This window comes from Procambarus clarkii, chromosome 15 (assembly GCF_040958095.1).
Source record: "Procambarus clarkii isolate CNS0578487 chromosome 15, FALCON_Pclarkii_2.0, whole genome shotgun sequence".
NCBI lineage: Eukaryota > Metazoa > Arthropoda > Malacostraca > Decapoda > Cambaridae > Procambarus > Procambarus clarkii.
Genome location: NC_091164.1, coordinates 25,612,640 through 25,629,861, shown reverse-complemented (window position 1 = coordinate 25,629,861; position 17,222 = coordinate 25,612,640). Strand labels below are relative to the sequence as shown.

Below are 17,222 nucleotides of genomic sequence, written 5' to 3'. Positions count from 1 at the left end.
CCGTTGATGCTCGAGGCTAAGTACCCGTTGATGCTCGAGGCTAAGTACCCGTTGATGCTCGAGGCTAAGTACCCGTTGATGCTCGGGGCTAAGAACCCGTTGATGGTCGGGGCTTAGTACCCGTTGATGCTCGTGCCTAAGTACCCGTTGATGCTCGTGGCTAAGTACCCGTTGATGCTCGAGCCTAAGTACCCGTTGATGCTCGAGGCTAAGTACCCGTTGATGCTCGAGGCTAAGTACCCGTTGATGCTCGACGCTAAGTACCTGTTGATGTTCGTGGCTAAGTACCCATTGATGCTCGTGGCTAAGTACCCGTCAATGCTTGTGGCTACGTACCCATTGATGCTCGTGGCTAAGTACCCGTTGATGCTCGAGGCTAAGTACCCGTTGATGCTCGAGGTTAAGTACCCGTTGATGCTCGAGGCAAAGTACCCATCAATGCTCGTGGCAAAGTACCCATTGATGCTCGTGGCTAAGTACCCGTTGATGCTCGAGGCTAAGTACCCGTTGATGCTCGAGGCTAAGTACCCGTTGATGCTCGAGGCTAAGTACCCGTTGATGCTCGAGCCTAAGTACCCGTTGATGCTCTAGGGTAAGTACCCTTTGATGCTCGAGGCTAAGTACCCGTTGATGCTCGAGGCTAAGTACCCGTTGATGCTCTTGGGTAAGTACCCGTTGATGCTCGAGGCTAAGTACCCGTTGATGCTCGGGGCTAAGTATCCGTTGATACTCGAGGCTAAGTACCCGTTGATGCTCGTGGCTAAGTATCCGTTGATGCTCAAGGCTAAGTACCCGTTGATGCTCGAGGCTAAATACCCGTTGATGATCGTGGCTAAGTATCCGTTGATGCTCAATGCAAAGTACCCGTTGATGCTCAAGGCTAAGTACCCGTTGATGCTCGTGGCTAAGTACCCATTGATGCTCGTGGCTAAGTACCCGTTGATGCTCGAGGCTAAGTACCCGTTGATGCTCGTGGCAGAGTACCCGTTAATGCTCGACGCTAAGTACCCGTTGATGCTCGAGGCTAAGTACATGTTGATGCTCGGGGCTAAGAACTCGTTGATGGTCGGGGCTAAGTATCCGTTGGTGCTCGAGACTAAGTACCCGTTGATGCTCAAGGCTAAGTACCCGTCAATGCTCGTGGCAAAGTACCCGTTGATGCTCGAGGCTAAGTACCCGTTGATGCTCGAGGCTAAGTACCCGTTGATGCTCGGGGCTAAGAACTCGTTGATGCTCGAGGCTAAGTACCCGTTGATGCTCGAGGCAAAGTACCTGTTGATGCTCGAGGCTAAGTACCCGTTGATGCTCGACGCTAAGTACCCGTTGATGCTCGTGGCTAAATACCCGTTGATTCCAGGCTAAATACCCGTTGATGCTCGAGGCTAAATAACCGTTGATGCTCGTGGCTAAGTACCCGTTGATGCTCGAGGCTAAGTACCCGTTGATGCTCGAGGCTAAGTACCCGTTGATGCTCGGGGCTAAGAACCCGTTGATGGTCATGGCTAAGTACCCGTTGATGCTCGTGGCTAAGTACCCGTTGATGCTCGTGGCTAAGTACCCGTTGATGCTCGAGGCTAAGTACCCGTTGATGCTCGACGCTAAGTACCCGTTGATGCTCGTGGCTAAATACCTGTTGATGCTCGAGGCTAAATACCCGTTGATGATCGAGGCTAAATAACCGTTGATGCTCGTGGCTAAGTACCCGTTGATGCTCGAGGCTAAGTACCCATTGATGCTCGTGGACAAGTACCCGTTGATGCTCGGGGTTAAATACCCGTTGATGCTCGTGGACAAGTACCCGTTGATGCTCGTGGCTAAGTACCAGTTGATGCTCAAGGCTATGTACCCGTTGATGATCGAGGCTAAATACCCGTTGATGCTCGTGGCTAAGTACCCGTTGATGCTCAAGGCTATGAACCCGTTGATGATCGAGGCTAAATACCCGTTGATGCTCGTGCCTAAGTACCCGTTGATGCTCGTGACTAAGTACCCGTTGATACTCTAGGCTAAGTACCCGTTAATGCTCGAGGCTACGTACCCGTTGATGCTCGTGGCTAAGTACCCGTTGATGCTCAAGGCTATGTACCCGTTGATGATCGAGGCTAAATACCCGTTGATGCTCGTGCCTAAGTACCCGTTGATGATCGAGGCTAAATACTCGTTGATGCTCGTGCCTAAGTACCCGTTGATGCTCTAGGCCTTATACCCGTTGATGCTCGGGGCTAAAAATCCGTTGATGGTCAGGTTAAGTACCCGTTGATGCTCGTGGCTAAGTACCCGTTGATGCTTGTGGCTAAGTACCCGTTGATGCTCGAGGCTAAGTACCCGTTGATGCTCGAGGCTAAGTACCCGTTGATGCTCGAGGCTAAGTACCCGTTGATGCTCGGGGCTAAGAACCCGTTGATGGTCGGGACTAAGTACCCGTTGATGCTCGTGCCTAAGTACCCGTTAATGCTCGTGGCTATGTACCCGTTGATGCTCGAGCCTAAGTACCCGTTGATGCTCGAGGCTAAGTACCCGTTGATGCTCGAGGCTAAGTACCCGTTTATTCTCGACGCTAAGTACCTGTTGATGCTCGTGGCTAAGTACCCATTGATGCTCGTGACTAAGTACCCGTTGATGCTCGAGGCTAAGTACCCGTTGATGCTCCAGGCTAAGTACCTGTCAATGCTTGTGACTACGTACCCATTGATGCTCGTGGCTAAGTACCCGTTGATGCTCGAGGCTAAGTACCCGTTGATGCTCGAGGCTAAGTACCCGTTGATGCTCGAGGCAAAGTACCCATCAATGCTCGTGGCTAAGTACCCATTGATGCTCGTGGCTAAGTACCCGTTGATGCTCGAGGCTAAGTACCCGTTGATGCTCGAGGCTAAGTACCCGTTGATGCTCGAGGCTAAGTACCTGTTGATGCTCGAGCCTAAGTACCCGTTGATGCTCTAGGGTAAGTACCCGTTGATGCTCGAGGCTAAGTACCCGTTGATGCTCGAGGCTAAGTACCCGTTGATGCTCTAGGGTAAGTACCCGTTGATGCTCGAGGCTAAGTACCCGTTGATGCTCGGGGCTAAGTATCCGTTGATACTCGAGGCTAAGTACCCGTTGATGCTCGTGGCTAAGTATCCGTTGATGCTCAAGGCTAAGTACCCGTTGATGCTCGAGGCTAAATACCCGTTGATGATCGTGGCTAAGTATCCGTTGATGCTCAATGCAAAGTACCCGTTGATGCTCAAGGCTAAGTACCCGTTGATGCTCGTGGCTAAGTACCCATTGATGCTCGTGGCTAAGTACCCGTTGATGCTCGAGGCTAAGTACCCGTTGATGCTCGTGGCAAAGTTCCCGTTAATGTTCGAGGCTAAGTACCCGTTGATGCTCGAGGCTAAGTACCCGTTGATGCTCGGGGCTAAGAACTCGTTGATGGTCGGGGCTAAGTACCCGTTGATGCTCAAGGCTAAGTACCCGTCAATGCTCGTGGCAAAGTACCCGTTGATGGTCGAGGCTAAGTACCCGTTGATGCTCGAGGCTAAGTACCCGTTGATGCTCGGGGCTAAGAACTCGTTGATGCTCGAGGCTAAGTACCCGTTGATGCTCGAGGCTAAGTACCTGTTGATGCTCGAGGCTAAGTACCTGTTGATGCTCGACGCTAAGTACCCGTTGATGCTCGTGGCTAAATACCCGTTGATGCTCGAGGCTAAATACCCGTTGATGCTCGAGGCTAAATAACCGTTGGTGCTCGTTGCTAAGTACTCGTTGATGCTCGAGGCTAAGTACCCGTTGATGCTCGAGGCTAAGTACCCGTTGATGCTCGGGGCTAAGAACCCGTTGATGGTCATGGCTAAGTACCCGTTGACGCTCGTGGCTAAGTACCCGTTGATGCTCGTGGCTAAGTACCCGTTGATGCTCGAGGCTAAGTACCCGTTGATGCTCGAGGCTAAGTACCTGTTGATGCTCGAGGCTAAGTACCCGTTGATGCTCGACGCTAAGTACCCGTTGATGCTCGTGGCTAAATACCTGTTGATGCTCGAGGCTAAATACCCGTTGATGCTCCAGGCTAAATAACCGTTGATGCTCGTGGCTAAGTACCCGTTGATGCTCGAGGCTAAGTACCCATTGATGCTCGTGGACAAGTACCCGTTGATGCTCGGGGTTAAATACCCGTTGATGCTCGTGGACAAGTACCCGTTGATGCTCGTGGCTAAGTTCCCATTGATGCTCAAGGCTATGTACCCGTTGATGATCGAGGCTAAATACCCGTTGATGTTCGTGCCTATGTACCCGTTGATGATCGAGGCTAAATACCCGTTGATGCTCGTGCCTAAGTACCCGTTGATAATCGAGGCTAAATACCCGTTGATGCTCGTGCCTAAGTAACCGTTGATGCTCTAGGCTAAATACCCGTTGATGCTCGGGGCTAAGAACCCGTTGATGGTCAGGCTAAGTACCCGTTGATGCTCGTGGCTAAGTACCCGTTGATGCTTGTGGCTAAGTACCCGTTGATGCTCGAGGCTAAGTACCCGTTGAAGCTCGTGGCTAAGTACCCGTTGATGCTCCAGGCTAAGTACCCGTCAATGCTTGTGGCTACGTACCCATTGATGCTCGTGGCTAAGTACCCGTTGATGCTCGAGGCTAAGTACCCGTTGATGCTCGAGGTTAAGTACCCGTTGATGCTCGAGGCAAAGTACCCATCAATGCTCGTGGCAAAGTACCCATAGATGCTCGTGGCTAAGTATCCGTTGATGCTCAAGGCTAAGTACCCGTTGATGCTCGAGGCTAAATACCCGTTGATGATCGTGGCTAAGTATCCGTTGATGCTCAATGCAAAGTACCCGTTGATGCTCAAGGCTAAGTACCCGTTGATGCTCGTGGCTAAGTACCCATTGATGCTCGTGGCTAAGTACCCGTTGATGCTCGAGGCTAAGTACCCGTTGATGCTCGTGGCAGAGTACCCGTTAATGCTCGACGCTAAGTACCCGTTGATGCTCGAGGCTAAGTACCCGTTGATGCTCGGGGCTAAGAACTCGTTGATGGTCGGGGCTAAGTACCCGTTGATGCTCGAGGCTAAGTACCCGTTGATGCTCGGGGCTAAGAACTCGTTGATGCTCGAGGCTAAGTACCCGTTGATGCTCGAGGCTAAGTACCTGCTGATGCTCGAGGCTAAATACCCGTTGATGCTCGACGCTAAGTACCCGTTGATGCTCGTGGCTAAATTTCCCGTTTATTCCAGGCTAAATACCCGTTGATGCTCGAGGCTAAATAACCGTTGACGCTCGTGGCTAAGTACCCGTTGATGCTCGAGGCTAAGTACCCGTTGATGCTCGAGGCTAAGTACCCGTTGATGCTCGGGGCTAAGAACCCGTTGATGGTCATGGCTAAGTACCCGTTGATGCTCGTGGCTAAGTACCCGTTGATGCTCGTGGCTAAGTACCCGTTGATGCTCGAGGCTAAGTACCCGTTGATGCTCGATGCTAAGTACCTGTTGATGCTCGAGGCTAAGTACCCGTTGATGCTCGACGCTAAGTACCCGTTGATGCTCGTGGCTAAATTCCTGTTGATGCTCGAGGCTAAATACCCGTTGATGCTCGAGGCTAAATAACCGTTGATGCTCGTGGCTAAGTACCCGTTGATGCTCGAGGCTAAGTACCCATTGATGCTCGTGGACAAGTACCCGTTGATGCTCGGGGTTAAATACCCGTTGATGCTCGTGGACAAGTACCCGTTGATGCTCGTGGCTAAGTACCAGTTGATGCTCAATTCTATGTACCCGTTGATGATCGAGGCTAAATACCCGTTGATGCTCGTGGCTAAGTACCCGTTGATGCTCAAGGCTATGAACCCGTTGATGATCGAGGCTAAATACCCGTTGATGCTCGTGCCTAGGTACCCGTTGATGCTCGTGGCTAAGTACCCGTTGATACTCTAGGCTAAGTACCCGTTAATGCTCGAGGCTACGTACCCGTTGATGCTCGTGGCTAAGTACCCGTTGATGCTCAAGGCTATGTACCCGTTGATGATCGAGGCTAAATACCCGTTGATGCTCGTGCCTAAGTACCCGTTGATGATCGAGGCTAAATACTCGTTGATGCTCGTGCCTAAGTACCCGTTGATGCTCTAGGCCTTATACCCGTTGATGCTCGGGGCTAAAAATCCGTTGATGGTCAGGTTAAGTACCCGTTGATGCTCGTGGCTAAGAACCCGTTGATGCTTGTGGCTAAGTACCCGTTGATGCTCGAGGCTAAGTACCCGTTGATGCTCGAGGCTAAGTACCCGTTGATGCTCGAGGCTAAGTACCCGTTGATGCTCGGGGCTAAGAACCCGTTGATGGTCGGGGCTAAGTACCCGTTGATGCTCGTGCCTAAGTACCCGTTGATGCTCGTGGCTAAGTACCTGTTGATGCTCGAGCCTAAGTACCCGTTGATGCTCGAGGCTAAGTACCCGTTGAAGCTCGAGGCTAAGTACCCGTTGATGCTCGACGCTAAGTACCTGTTGATGCTCGTGGCTAAGTACCCATTGATGCTCGTGGCTAAGTACCCGTTGATGCTCGAGGCTAAGTACCCGTTGATGCTCGAGGCTAAGTACCCGTTGATGCTCCAGGCTAAGTACCTGTCAATGCTTGTGGCTACGTACCCATTGATGCTCGTGGCTAAGTACCCGTTGATGCTCGAGGCTAAGTACCCGTTGATGCTCGAGGCTAAGTACCCGTTGATGCTGGAGGCAAAGTACCCATCAATGCTCGTGGCTAAGTACCCATTGATGCTCGTGGCTAAGTACCCGTTGATGCTCGAGGCTAAGTACCCGTTGATGCTCGAGGCTAAGTACCCGTTGATGCTCGAGGCTAAGTACCTGTTGATGCTCGAGCCTAAGTACCCGTTGATGCTCTAGGGTAAGTACCCGTTGATGCTCGAGGCTAAGTACCCGTTGATGCTCGAGGCTAAGTACCCGTTGATGCTTTAGGGTAAGTACTGTGACGGTGTTCCCCCCCTTATAATTCTCCCACGCCTGCAGTAAGAGTCATGTCTACTTTTCCCAAGCGTTCTCTACGTTGCAGGCTACAATTTGATATATGGGAGAGAGTGAAGTGTTCTCGGAGAGCCGAGAAATTTGTGAAATAGTAATATTTTGGCCTGTGGTTTAGGCCCTTTAGGGAGCCAAGATGGCGCTGGCTTCTCTGATCTCCCGCCAAAACCGTGTGACGTCAGTGGCACCGGATTGGTCACCGACAGCAGTGTGGCACCGGGAGCCAATGAAAACTTCCCGTAGCGAAAGTGACGTCACGAAGGAAGGGGGTCCGGCCAGCGCGCCGGGCTGGCGCCAGCAGTGAGACACGACACGTCATAGAGGTCGGACGTGCGACGAGTGGTCCAGTCTGTCGGACAGCTGTTTCCCACTACCGTGGATTTACGCGTCACCTGAAGTCCGCCAGTACTCTGAGAAGTCTTCCCTAGTTCATGTGTTGAACCAGAAGAGGGAATTGACGGTTATTTGAGCAACAAGTGCTCCAGTCAGGTACTGTGCCAGTAGCAGTGAAGCCGTGCAGTGACGTACGTGACGTCTGTGGCAATTCACCAGTTCGTGACAGCGTAGTGGCTGACAGAGCCACTGGGTAGCTGAGGAAGAGAGGACTATTTGGGGAAACCGAACGACTGTAGCTGAGACGTAGGCGACAGCCGTTGCTGGGAGAAGACGACGGCCAGGAGACCGACTCCAACCTTCAAGAAGTCAAGGAGGAGGACGGACCTGCAGTGAGGAGGCACGGAGACGACGCGCTAAACGGTGGGACGACGAGAGGCTCTGGTAGGACACGACGACGTGTAGTGTGGGGGCGTTCCCGACACGAGGACCAGGAGCTACATCTCGACTCTCATCGGAGGATAGGGTGAAGTAGGTGGTTCTAGTTCCCTCCCCATTCCCCTTTAGTTAGCTATATTATTTGGCTATATTATCTAGCCTGAAGATTTTGTATGTCGTGAGCAAGTCTCACCTATGTCATGGTAAAGCACCAGGGTGCTAGACAGTACTATCAAGAGTACTTGTATTATTTATGTTGAATATTGGTGTGTACAGGCACCAGGAACCAGTGATAAATTTACTGTGTTGAGTATATCTTTCTATAGATTTTGATATGAACATATAGTGGTAAATTATATGTAATATTATGCCAGTATTTGGAGGTTAGGCTATGTGCCCAGAAACTATTTATTTTCCATGTATTGATGATTGATTTATATACCATATATATGTCTATGTTCATTCAGTGAATAATCATTTGTGAGTACAGTGAATTATTGCGTTATCGCCCACGAGAGAAAGTACTGAAAACTCCAGTGTTAATATTTCATAATATATTGTTGGATAAATAACAATGTGAAGCCATTACAGTGAATCATTATAGCATTGATTGTAGAAAAGACTGTTTGAGCCTGAGTACAGTGTAACTGAGTAATACGGTTTATTTGTGCCAATATCGAGTGTGCGAGTTTCTAGTAATATTGGAAATTTTAAAGAAACAGCGCGCGTGAATCTAGAAAACAAGCCAAGTTCGCGCGGAGAGGCCATTGCAATCAGCTGTTCTTGACACTTGATGAGGAGGGGAGAGTGTTGCCCTCTAGTGATCGCATAATATCCGTGGGAATTACCGGCCGAGTCAGGATCAGTTGATTTATAGATTATTGTGTGGCTTTGTGACATCTTTCATACATTTTAAGTAAAAGACAAAACTATCTTTGTGTTTTTATCATCCCCTCCATTGATCTTGTGGCTATACTATACCTGTAAGCATAGAGTGATAACAATAAGTACCTGCCTGATTCCTGATCTTTGAGTGTGACCTTGCCAAGGCTACCACTGAATACACCAGTCCACTGAGGGTGTTACTGGCCACCTTAAACACCAGTTGGCGACCTTGTGATTAACCGTAGAGCCCTATTGTTGGGGAGGGCACACGACAGTCGATGTGAACGAGTCGTGTTCTCACTCTTTCTTAATAGGAGGCCGTTAAGATTGACTGGGAGACTCTCCTGGCGTGCAGTGGCGCCGTGAGGATCGAGGGAAGACCCGCAGGGCTACGGTGAGTTACCTTGAGCATAACTATTGCTCACCCCAGACTAGAGAGAAGAGAGGTGAAACCCCCAACAGTACCCGTTGATGCTCGAGGCTAAGTACCCGTTGATGCTCGGGGCTAAGTATCCGTTGATACTCGAGGCTAAGTACCCGTTGATGCTCGTGGCTAAGTATCCGTTGATGCTGAAGGCTAAGTACCCGTTGATGCTCGAGGCTAAATACCCGTTGATGATCGTGGCTAAGTATCCGTTGATGCTCAATGCAAAGTACCCGTTGATGCTCAAGGCTAAGTACCCGTTGATGCTCGTGGCTAAGTACCCATTGATGCTCGTGGCAGAGTACCCGTTAATGCTCGACGCTAAGTACCCGTTGATGCTCGAGGCTAAGTACATGTTGATGCTCGGGGCTAAGAACTCGTTGATGGTCGGGGCTAAGTATCCGTTGATGCTCGAGACTAAGTACCCGTTGATGCTCAAGGCTAAGTACCCGTCAATGCTCGTGGCAAAGTACCCGTTGATGCTCGAGGCTAAGTACCCGTTGATGCTCGAGGCTAAGTACCCGTTGATGCTCGGGGCTAAGAACTCGTTGATGCTCGAGGCTAAGTACCCGTTGATGCTCGAGGCAAAGTACCTGTTGATGCTCGAGGCTAAGTACCCGTTGATGCTCGACGCTAAGTACCCGTTGATGCTCGTGGCTAAATACCCGTTGATTCCAGGCTAAATACCCGTTGATGCTCGAGGCTAAATAACCGTTGATGCTCGTGGCTAAGTACCCGTTGATGCTCGAGGCTAAGTACCCGTTGATGCTCGAGGCTAAGTACCCGTTGATGCTCGGGGCTAAGAACCCGTTGATGGTCATGGCTAAGTACCCGTTGATGCTCGTGGCTAAGTACCCGTTGATGCTCGTGGCTAAGTACCCGTTGATGCTCGAGGCTAAGTACCCGTTGATGCTCGACGCTAAGTACCCGTTGATGCTCGTGGCTAAATACCTGTTGATGCTCGAGGCTAAATACCCGTTGATGCTCGAGGCTAAATAACCGTTGATGCTCGTGGCTAAGTACCCGTTGATGCTCGAGGCTAAGTACCCATTGATGCTCGTGGACAAGTACCCGTTGATGCTCGGGGTTAAATACCCGTTGATGCTCGTGGACAAGTACCCGTTGATGCTCGTGGCTAAGTACCAGTTGATGCTCAAGGCTATGTACCCGTTGATGATCGAGGCTAAATACCCGTTGATGCTCGTGGCTAAGTACCCGTTGATGCTCAAGGCTATGAACCCGTTGATGATCGAGGCTAAATACCCGTTGATGCTCGTGCCTAAGTACCCGTTGATGCTCGTGACTAAGTACCCGTTGATACTCTAGGCTAAGTACCCGTTAATGCTCGAGGCTACGTACCCGTTGATGCTCGTGGCTAAGTACCCGTTGATGCTCAAGGCTATGTACCCGTTGAAGATCGAGGCTAAATACCCGTTGATGCTCGTGCCTAAGTACCCGTTGATGATCGAGGCTAAATACTCGTTGATGCTCTTGCCTAAGTACCCGTTGATGCTCTAGGCCTTATACCCGTTGATGCTCGGGGCTAAAAATCCGTTGATGGTCAGGTTAAGTACCCGTTGATGCTCGTGGCTAAGTACCCGTTGATGCTTGTGGCTAAGTACCCGTTGATGCTCGAGGCTAAGTACCCGTTGATGCTCGAGGCTAAGTACCCGTTGATGCTCGAGGCTAAGTACCCGTTGATGCTCGGGGCTAAGAACCCGTTGATGGTCGGGACTAAGTACCCGTTGATGCTCGTGCCTAAGTACCCGTTAATGTTCGTGGCTATGTACCCGTTGATGCTCGAGCCTAAGTACCCGTTGATGCTCGAGGCTAAGTACCCGTTGATGCTCGAGGCTAAGTACCCGTTTATTCTCGACGCTAAGTACCTGTTGATGCTCGTGGCTAAGTACCCATTGATGCTCGTGGCTAAGTACCCGTTGATGCTCGAGGCTAAGTACCCGTTGATGCTCCAGGCTAAGTACCTGTCAATGCTTGTGACTACGTACCCATTGATGCTCGTGGCTAAGTACCCGTTGATGCTCGAGGCTAAGTACCCGTTGATGCTCGAGGCTAAGTACCCGTTGATGCTCGAGGCAAAGTACCCATCAATGCTCGTGGCTAAGTACCCATTGATGCTCGTGGCTAAGTACCCGTTGATGCTCGAGGCTAAGTACCCGTTGATGCTCGAGGCTAAGTACCCGTTGATGCTCGAGGCTAAGTACCTGTTGATGCTCGAGCCTAAGTACCCGTTGATGCTCTAGGGTAAGTACCCGTTGATGCTCGAGGCTAAGTACCCGTTGATGCTCGAGGCTAAGTACCCGTTGATGCTCTAGGGTAAGTACCCGTTGATGCTCGAGGCTAAGTACCCGTTGATGCTCGGGGCTAAGTATCCGTTGATACTCGAGGCTAAGTACCCGTTGATGCTCGTGGCTAAGTATCCGTTGATGCTCAAGGCTAAGTACCCGTTGATGCTCGAGGCTAAATACCCGTTGATGATCGTGGCTAAGTATCCGTTGATGCTCAATGCAAAGTACCCGTTGATGCTCAAGGCTAAGTACCCGTTGATGCTCGTGGCTAAGTACCCATTGATGCTCGTGGCTAAGTACCCGTTGATGCTCGAGGCTAAGTACCCGTTGATGCTCGTGGCAAAGTTCCCGTTAATGTTCGAGGCTAAGTACCCGTTGATGCTCGAGGCTAAGTACCCGTTGATGCTCGGGGCTAAGAACTCGTTGATGGTCGGGGCTAAGTACCCGTTGATGCTCAAGGCTAAGTACCCGTCAATGCTCGTGGCAAAGTACCCGTTGATGGTCGAGGCTAAGTACCCGTTGATGCTCGAGGCTAAGTACCCGTTGATGCTCGGGGCTAAGAACTCGTTGATGCTCGAGGCTAAGTACCCGTTGATGCTCGAGGCTAAGTACCTGTTGATGCTCGAGGCTAAGTACCTGTTGATGCTCGACGCTAAGTACTCGTTGATGCTCGTGGCTAAATACCCGTTGATGCTCGAGGCTAAATACCCGTTGATGCTCGAGGCTAAATAACCGTTGGTGCTCGTTGCTAAGTACCCGTTGATGCTCGAGGCTAAGTACCCGTTGATGCTCGAGGCTAAGTACCCGTTGATGCTCGGGGCTAAGAACCCGTTGATGGTCATGGCTAAGTACCCGTTGACGCTCGTGGCTAAGTACCCGTTGATGCTCGTGGCTAAGTACCCGTTGATGCTCGAGGCTAAGTACCCGTTGATGCTCGAGGCTAAGTACGTGTTGATGCTCGAGGCTAAGTACCCGTTGATGCTCGACGCTAAGTACCCGTTGATGCTCGTGGCTAAATACCTGTTGATGCTCGAGGCTAAATACCCGTTGATGCTCCAGGCTAAATAACCGTTGATGCTCGTGGCTAAGTACCCGTTGATGCTCGAGGCTAAGTACCCATTGATGCTCGTGGACAAGTACCCGTTGATGCTCGGGGTTAAATACCCGTTGATGCTCGTGGACAAGTACCCGTTGATGCTCGTGGCTAAGTTCCCATTGATGCTCAAGGCTATGTACCCGTTGATGATCGAGGCTAAATACCCGTTGATGCTCAAGGTTATGTACCCGTTGATGATCGAGGCTAAATACCCGTTGATGTTCGTGCCTATGTACCCGTTGATGATCGAGGCTAAATACCCGTTGATGCTCGTGCCTAAGTACCCGTTGATAATCGAGGCTAAATACCCGTTGATGCTCGTGCCTAAGTAACCGTTGATGCTCTAGGCTAAATACCCGTTGATGCTCGGGGCTAAGAACCCGTTGATGGTCAGGCTAAGTACCCGTTGATGCTCGTGGCTAAGTACCCGTTGATGCTTGTGGCTAAGTACCCGTTGATGCTCGAGGCTAAGTACCCGTTGATGCTCGAGGCTAAGTACCCGTTGATGCTCGAGGCTAAGTACCCGTTGATGCTCGGGGCTAAGAATCCGTTGATGGTCGGGGCTAAGTACCCGTTGATGCTCGTGCCTAAGTACCCGTTGATGCTCGAGGCTAAGTACCCGTTGATGCTCGACGCTAAGTACTTGTTGATGCTCGTGGCTAAGTACCTATTGATGCTCGTGGCTAAGTACCCGTTGATGCTCCAGGCTAAGTACCCGTCAATGCTTGTGGCTACGTACCCATTGATGCTCGTGGCTAAGTACCCGTTGATGCTCGAGGCTAAGTACCCGTTGATGCTCGAGGTTAAGTACCCGTTGATGCTCGAGGCAAAGTACCCATCAATGCTCGTGGCAAAGTACCCATAGATGCTCGTGGCTAAGTATCCGTTGATGCTCAAGGCTAAGTACCCGTTGATGCTCGAGGCTAAATACCCGTTGATGATCGTGGCTAAGTATCCGTTGATGCTCAATGCAAAGTACCCGTTGATGCTCAAGGCTAAGTACCCGTTGATGCTCGTGGCTAAGTACCCATTGATGCTCGTGGCTAAGTACCCGTTGATGCTCGAGGCTAAGTACCCGTTGATGCTCGTGGCAGAGTACCCGTTAATGCTCGACGCTAAGTACCCGTTGATGCTCGAGGCTAGGTACCCGTTGATGCTCGGGGCTAAGAACTCGTTGATGGTCGGGGCTAAGTACCCGTTGATGCTCGAGGCTAAGTACCCGTTGATGCTCGGGGCTAAGAACTCGTTGATGCTCGAGGCTAAGTACCCGTTGATGCTCGAGGCTAAGTACCTGTTGATGCTCGAGGCTAAATACCCGTTGATGCTCGACGCTAAGTACCCGTTGATGCTCGTGGCTAAATTTCCCGTTTATTCCAGGCTAAATACCCGTTGATGCTCGAGGCTAAATAACCGTTGATGCTCGTGGCTAAGTACCCGTTGATGCTCGAGGCTAAGTACCCGTTGATGCTCGAGGCTAAGTACCCGTTGATGCTCGGGGCTAAGAACCCGTTGATGGTCATGGCTAAGTACCCGTTGATGCTCGTGGCTAAGTACCCGTTGATGCTCGTGGCTAAGTACCCGTTGATGCTCGAGGCTAAGTACCCGTTGATGCTCGATGCTAAGTACCTGTTGATGCTCGAGGCTAAGTACCCGTTGATGCTCGACGCTAAGTACCCGTTGATGCTCGTGGCTAAATTCCTGTTGATGCTCGAGGCTAAATACCCGTTGATGCTCGAGGCTAAATAACCGTTGATGCTCGTGGCTAAGTACCCGTTGATGCTCGAGGCTAAGTACCCATTGATGCTCGTGGACAAGTACCCGTTGATGCTCGGGGTTAAATACCCGTTGATGCTCGTGGACAAGTACCCGTTGATGCTCGTGGCTAAGTACCAGTTGATGCTCAAGGCTATGTACCCGTTGATGATCGAGGCTAAATACCCGTTGATGCTCGTGGCTAAGTACCCGTTGATGCTCAAGGCTATGAACCCGTTGATGATCGAGGCTAAATACCCGTTGATGCTCGTGCCTAAGTACCCGTTGATGCTCGTGGCTAAGTACCCGTTGATACTCTAGGCTAAGTATCCGTTAATGCTCGAGGCTACGTACCCGTTGATGCTCGTGGCTAAGTACCCGTTGATGCTCAAGGCTATGTACCCGTTGATGATCGAGGCTAAATACCCGTTGATGCTCGTGCCTAAGTACCCGTTGATGATCGAGGCTAAATACTCGTTGATGCTCGTGCCTAAGTACCCGTTGATGCTCTAGGCCATATACCCGTTGATGCTCGGGGCTAAAAATCCGTTGATGGTCAGGTTAAGTACCCGTTGATGCTCGTGGCTAAGAACCCGTTGATGCTTGTGGCTAAGTACCCGTTGATGCTCGAGGCTAAGTACCCGTTGATGCTCGAGGCTAAGTACCCGTTGATGCTCGAGGCTAAGTACCCGTTGATGCTCGGGGCTAAGAACCCGTTGATGGTCGGGGCTAAGTACCCGTTGATGCTCGTGCCTAAGTACCCGTTGATGCTCGTGGCTAAGTACCTGTTGATGCTCGAGCCTAAGTACCCGTTGATGCTCGAGGCTAAGTACCCGTTGAAGCTCGAGGCTAAGTACCCGTTGATGCTCGACGCTAAGTACCTGTTGATGCTCGTGGCTAAGTACCCATTGATGCTCGTGGCTAAGTACCCGTTGATGCTCGAGCCTAAGTACCCGTTGATGCTCGAGGCTAAGTACCCGTTGATGCTCCAGGCTAAGTACCTGTCAATGCTTGTGGCTACGTACCCATTGATGCTCGTGGCTAAGTACCCGTTGATGCTCGAGGCTAAGTACCCGTTGATGCTCGAGGCTAAGTACCCGTTGATGCTGGAGGCAAAGTACCCATCAATGCTCGTGGCTAAGTACCCATTGATGCTCGTGGCTAAGTACCCGTTGATGCTCGAGGCTAAGTACCCGTTGATGCTCGAGGCTAAGTACCCGTTGATGCTCGAGGCTAAGTACCTGTTGATGCTCGAGCCTAAGTACCCGTTGATGCTCTAGGGTAAGTACCCGTTGATGCTTTAGGGTAAGTACCCGTTGATGCTCGAGGCTAAGTACCCGTTGATGCTCGGGGCTAAGTATCGGTTGATACTCGAGGCTAAGTACCCGTTGATGCTCGTGGCTAAGTATCCGTTGATGCTCCAGGCTAAGTACCTGTCAATGCTTGTGGCTACGTACCCATTGATGCTCGTGGCTAAGTACCCGTTGATGCTCGAGGCTAAGTACCCGTTGATGCTCGAGGCTAAGTACCCGTTGATGCTGGAGGCAAAGTACCCATCAATGCTCGTGGCTAAGTACCCATTGATGCTCGTGGCTAAGTACCCGTTGATGCTCGAGGCTAAGTACCCGTTGATGCTCGAGGCTAAGTACCCGTTGATGCTCGAGGCTAAGTACCTGTTGATGCTCGAGCCTAAGTACCCGTTGATGCTCTAGGGTAAGTACCCGTTGATGCTTTAGGGTAAGTACCCGTTGATGCTCGAGGCTAAGTACCCGTTGATGCTCGGGGCTAAGTATCGGTTGATACTCGAGGCTAAGTACCCGTTGATGCTCGTGGCTAAGTATCCGTTGATGCTGAAGGCTAAGTACCCGTTGATGCTCGAGGCTAAATACCCGTTGATGATCGTGGCTAAGTATCCGTTGATGCTCAATGCAAAGTACCCGTTGATGCTCAAGGCTAAGTACCCGTTGATGCTCGTGGCTAAGTACCCATTGATGCTCGTGGCTAAGTACCCGTTGATGCTCGAGGCTAAGTACCCGTTGATGCTCGTGGCAAAGTACCCGTTAATGTTCGAGGCTAAGTACCCGTTGATGCTCGGGGCTAAGAACTCGTTGATGGTCGGGGCTAAGTACCCGTTGATGCTCAAGGCTAAGTACCCGTCAATGCTCGTGGCAAAGTACCCGTTGATGGTCGAGGCTAAGTACCCGTTGATGCTCGAGGCTAAGTACCCGTTGATGCTCGGGGCTAAGAACTCGTTGATGCTCGAGGCTAAGTACCCGTTGATGCTCGAGGCTAAGTACCTGTTGATGCTCGAGGCTAAGTACCTGTTGATGCTCGACGCTAAGTACCCGTTGATGCTCGTGGCTAAATACCCGTTGATGCTCGAGGCTAAATACCCGTTGATGCTCGAGGCAAAATAACCGTTGGTGCTCGTTGCTAAGTACCCGTTGATGCTCGAGGCTAAGTACCCGTTGATGCTCGAGGCTAAGTACCCGTTGATGCACGAGGCTAAGTACCCGTTGATGCTCGAGGCTAAGTACCTGTTGATGCTCGAGGCTAAGTACCCGTTGATGCTCGACGCTAAGTACCCGTTAATGCTCGTGGCTAAATACCTGTTGATGCTCGAGGCTAAATACCCGTTGATGCTCCAGGCTAAATAACCGTTGATGCTCGTGGCTAAGTACCCGTTGATGCTCGAGGCTAAGTACCCATTGATGCTCGTGGACAAGTACCCGTTGATGCTCGGGGTTAAATACCCGTTGATGCTCGTGGACAAGTACCCGTTGATGCTCGTGGCTAAGTACCCATTGATGCTCAAGGCTATGTACCCGTTGATGATCGAGGCTAAATACCCGTTGATGCTCGTGGCTAAGTACCCGTTGATGCTCAAAGCTATGTACCCGTTGATGATCGAGGCTAAATACCCGTTGATGCTCGTGCCTAAGTACCCGTTGATGCTCGTGGCTAAGTACCCGTTGATACT

The 17,222-nt window shown here is 51.1% G+C and overlaps 2 protein-coding genes across 2 annotated transcripts; both read right to left on the bottom strand.

Annotated features, from left to right (window-relative positions):
• Positions 1-587: 587 nt before the first annotated feature.
• On the bottom strand, positions 588-1,034 carry LOC138365012 (ice nucleation protein InaU-like). Its single transcript, XM_069325108.1, has one exon. The coding sequence runs from the start codon at positions 1,032-1,034 to the stop codon at positions 588-590; it is 447 nt and encodes a 148-aa protein (XP_069181209.1).
• Positions 1,035-11,417: 10,383 nt separating this feature from the next.
• Positions 11,418-12,236, bottom strand: LOC138365011 (ice nucleation protein InaU-like). Its single transcript, XM_069325107.1, has one exon. It carries the CDS (start codon positions 12,234-12,236, stop codon positions 11,418-11,420), a length of 819 nt encoding a protein of 272 aa, XP_069181208.1.
• Positions 12,237-17,222: the final 4,986 nt, after the last annotated feature.

Coding starts and splice junctions, on each gene's coding strand:
- LOC138365012 (XM_069325108.1), bottom strand. CDS start 1,034: ATGTACTTAGCCTCGAGCATCAACGGGTACTTAGCGTCGAGCATTAAC.
- LOC138365011 (XM_069325107.1), bottom strand. CDS start 12,236: ATGACCATCAACGGGTTCTTAGCCCCGAGCATCAACGGGTACTTAGCC.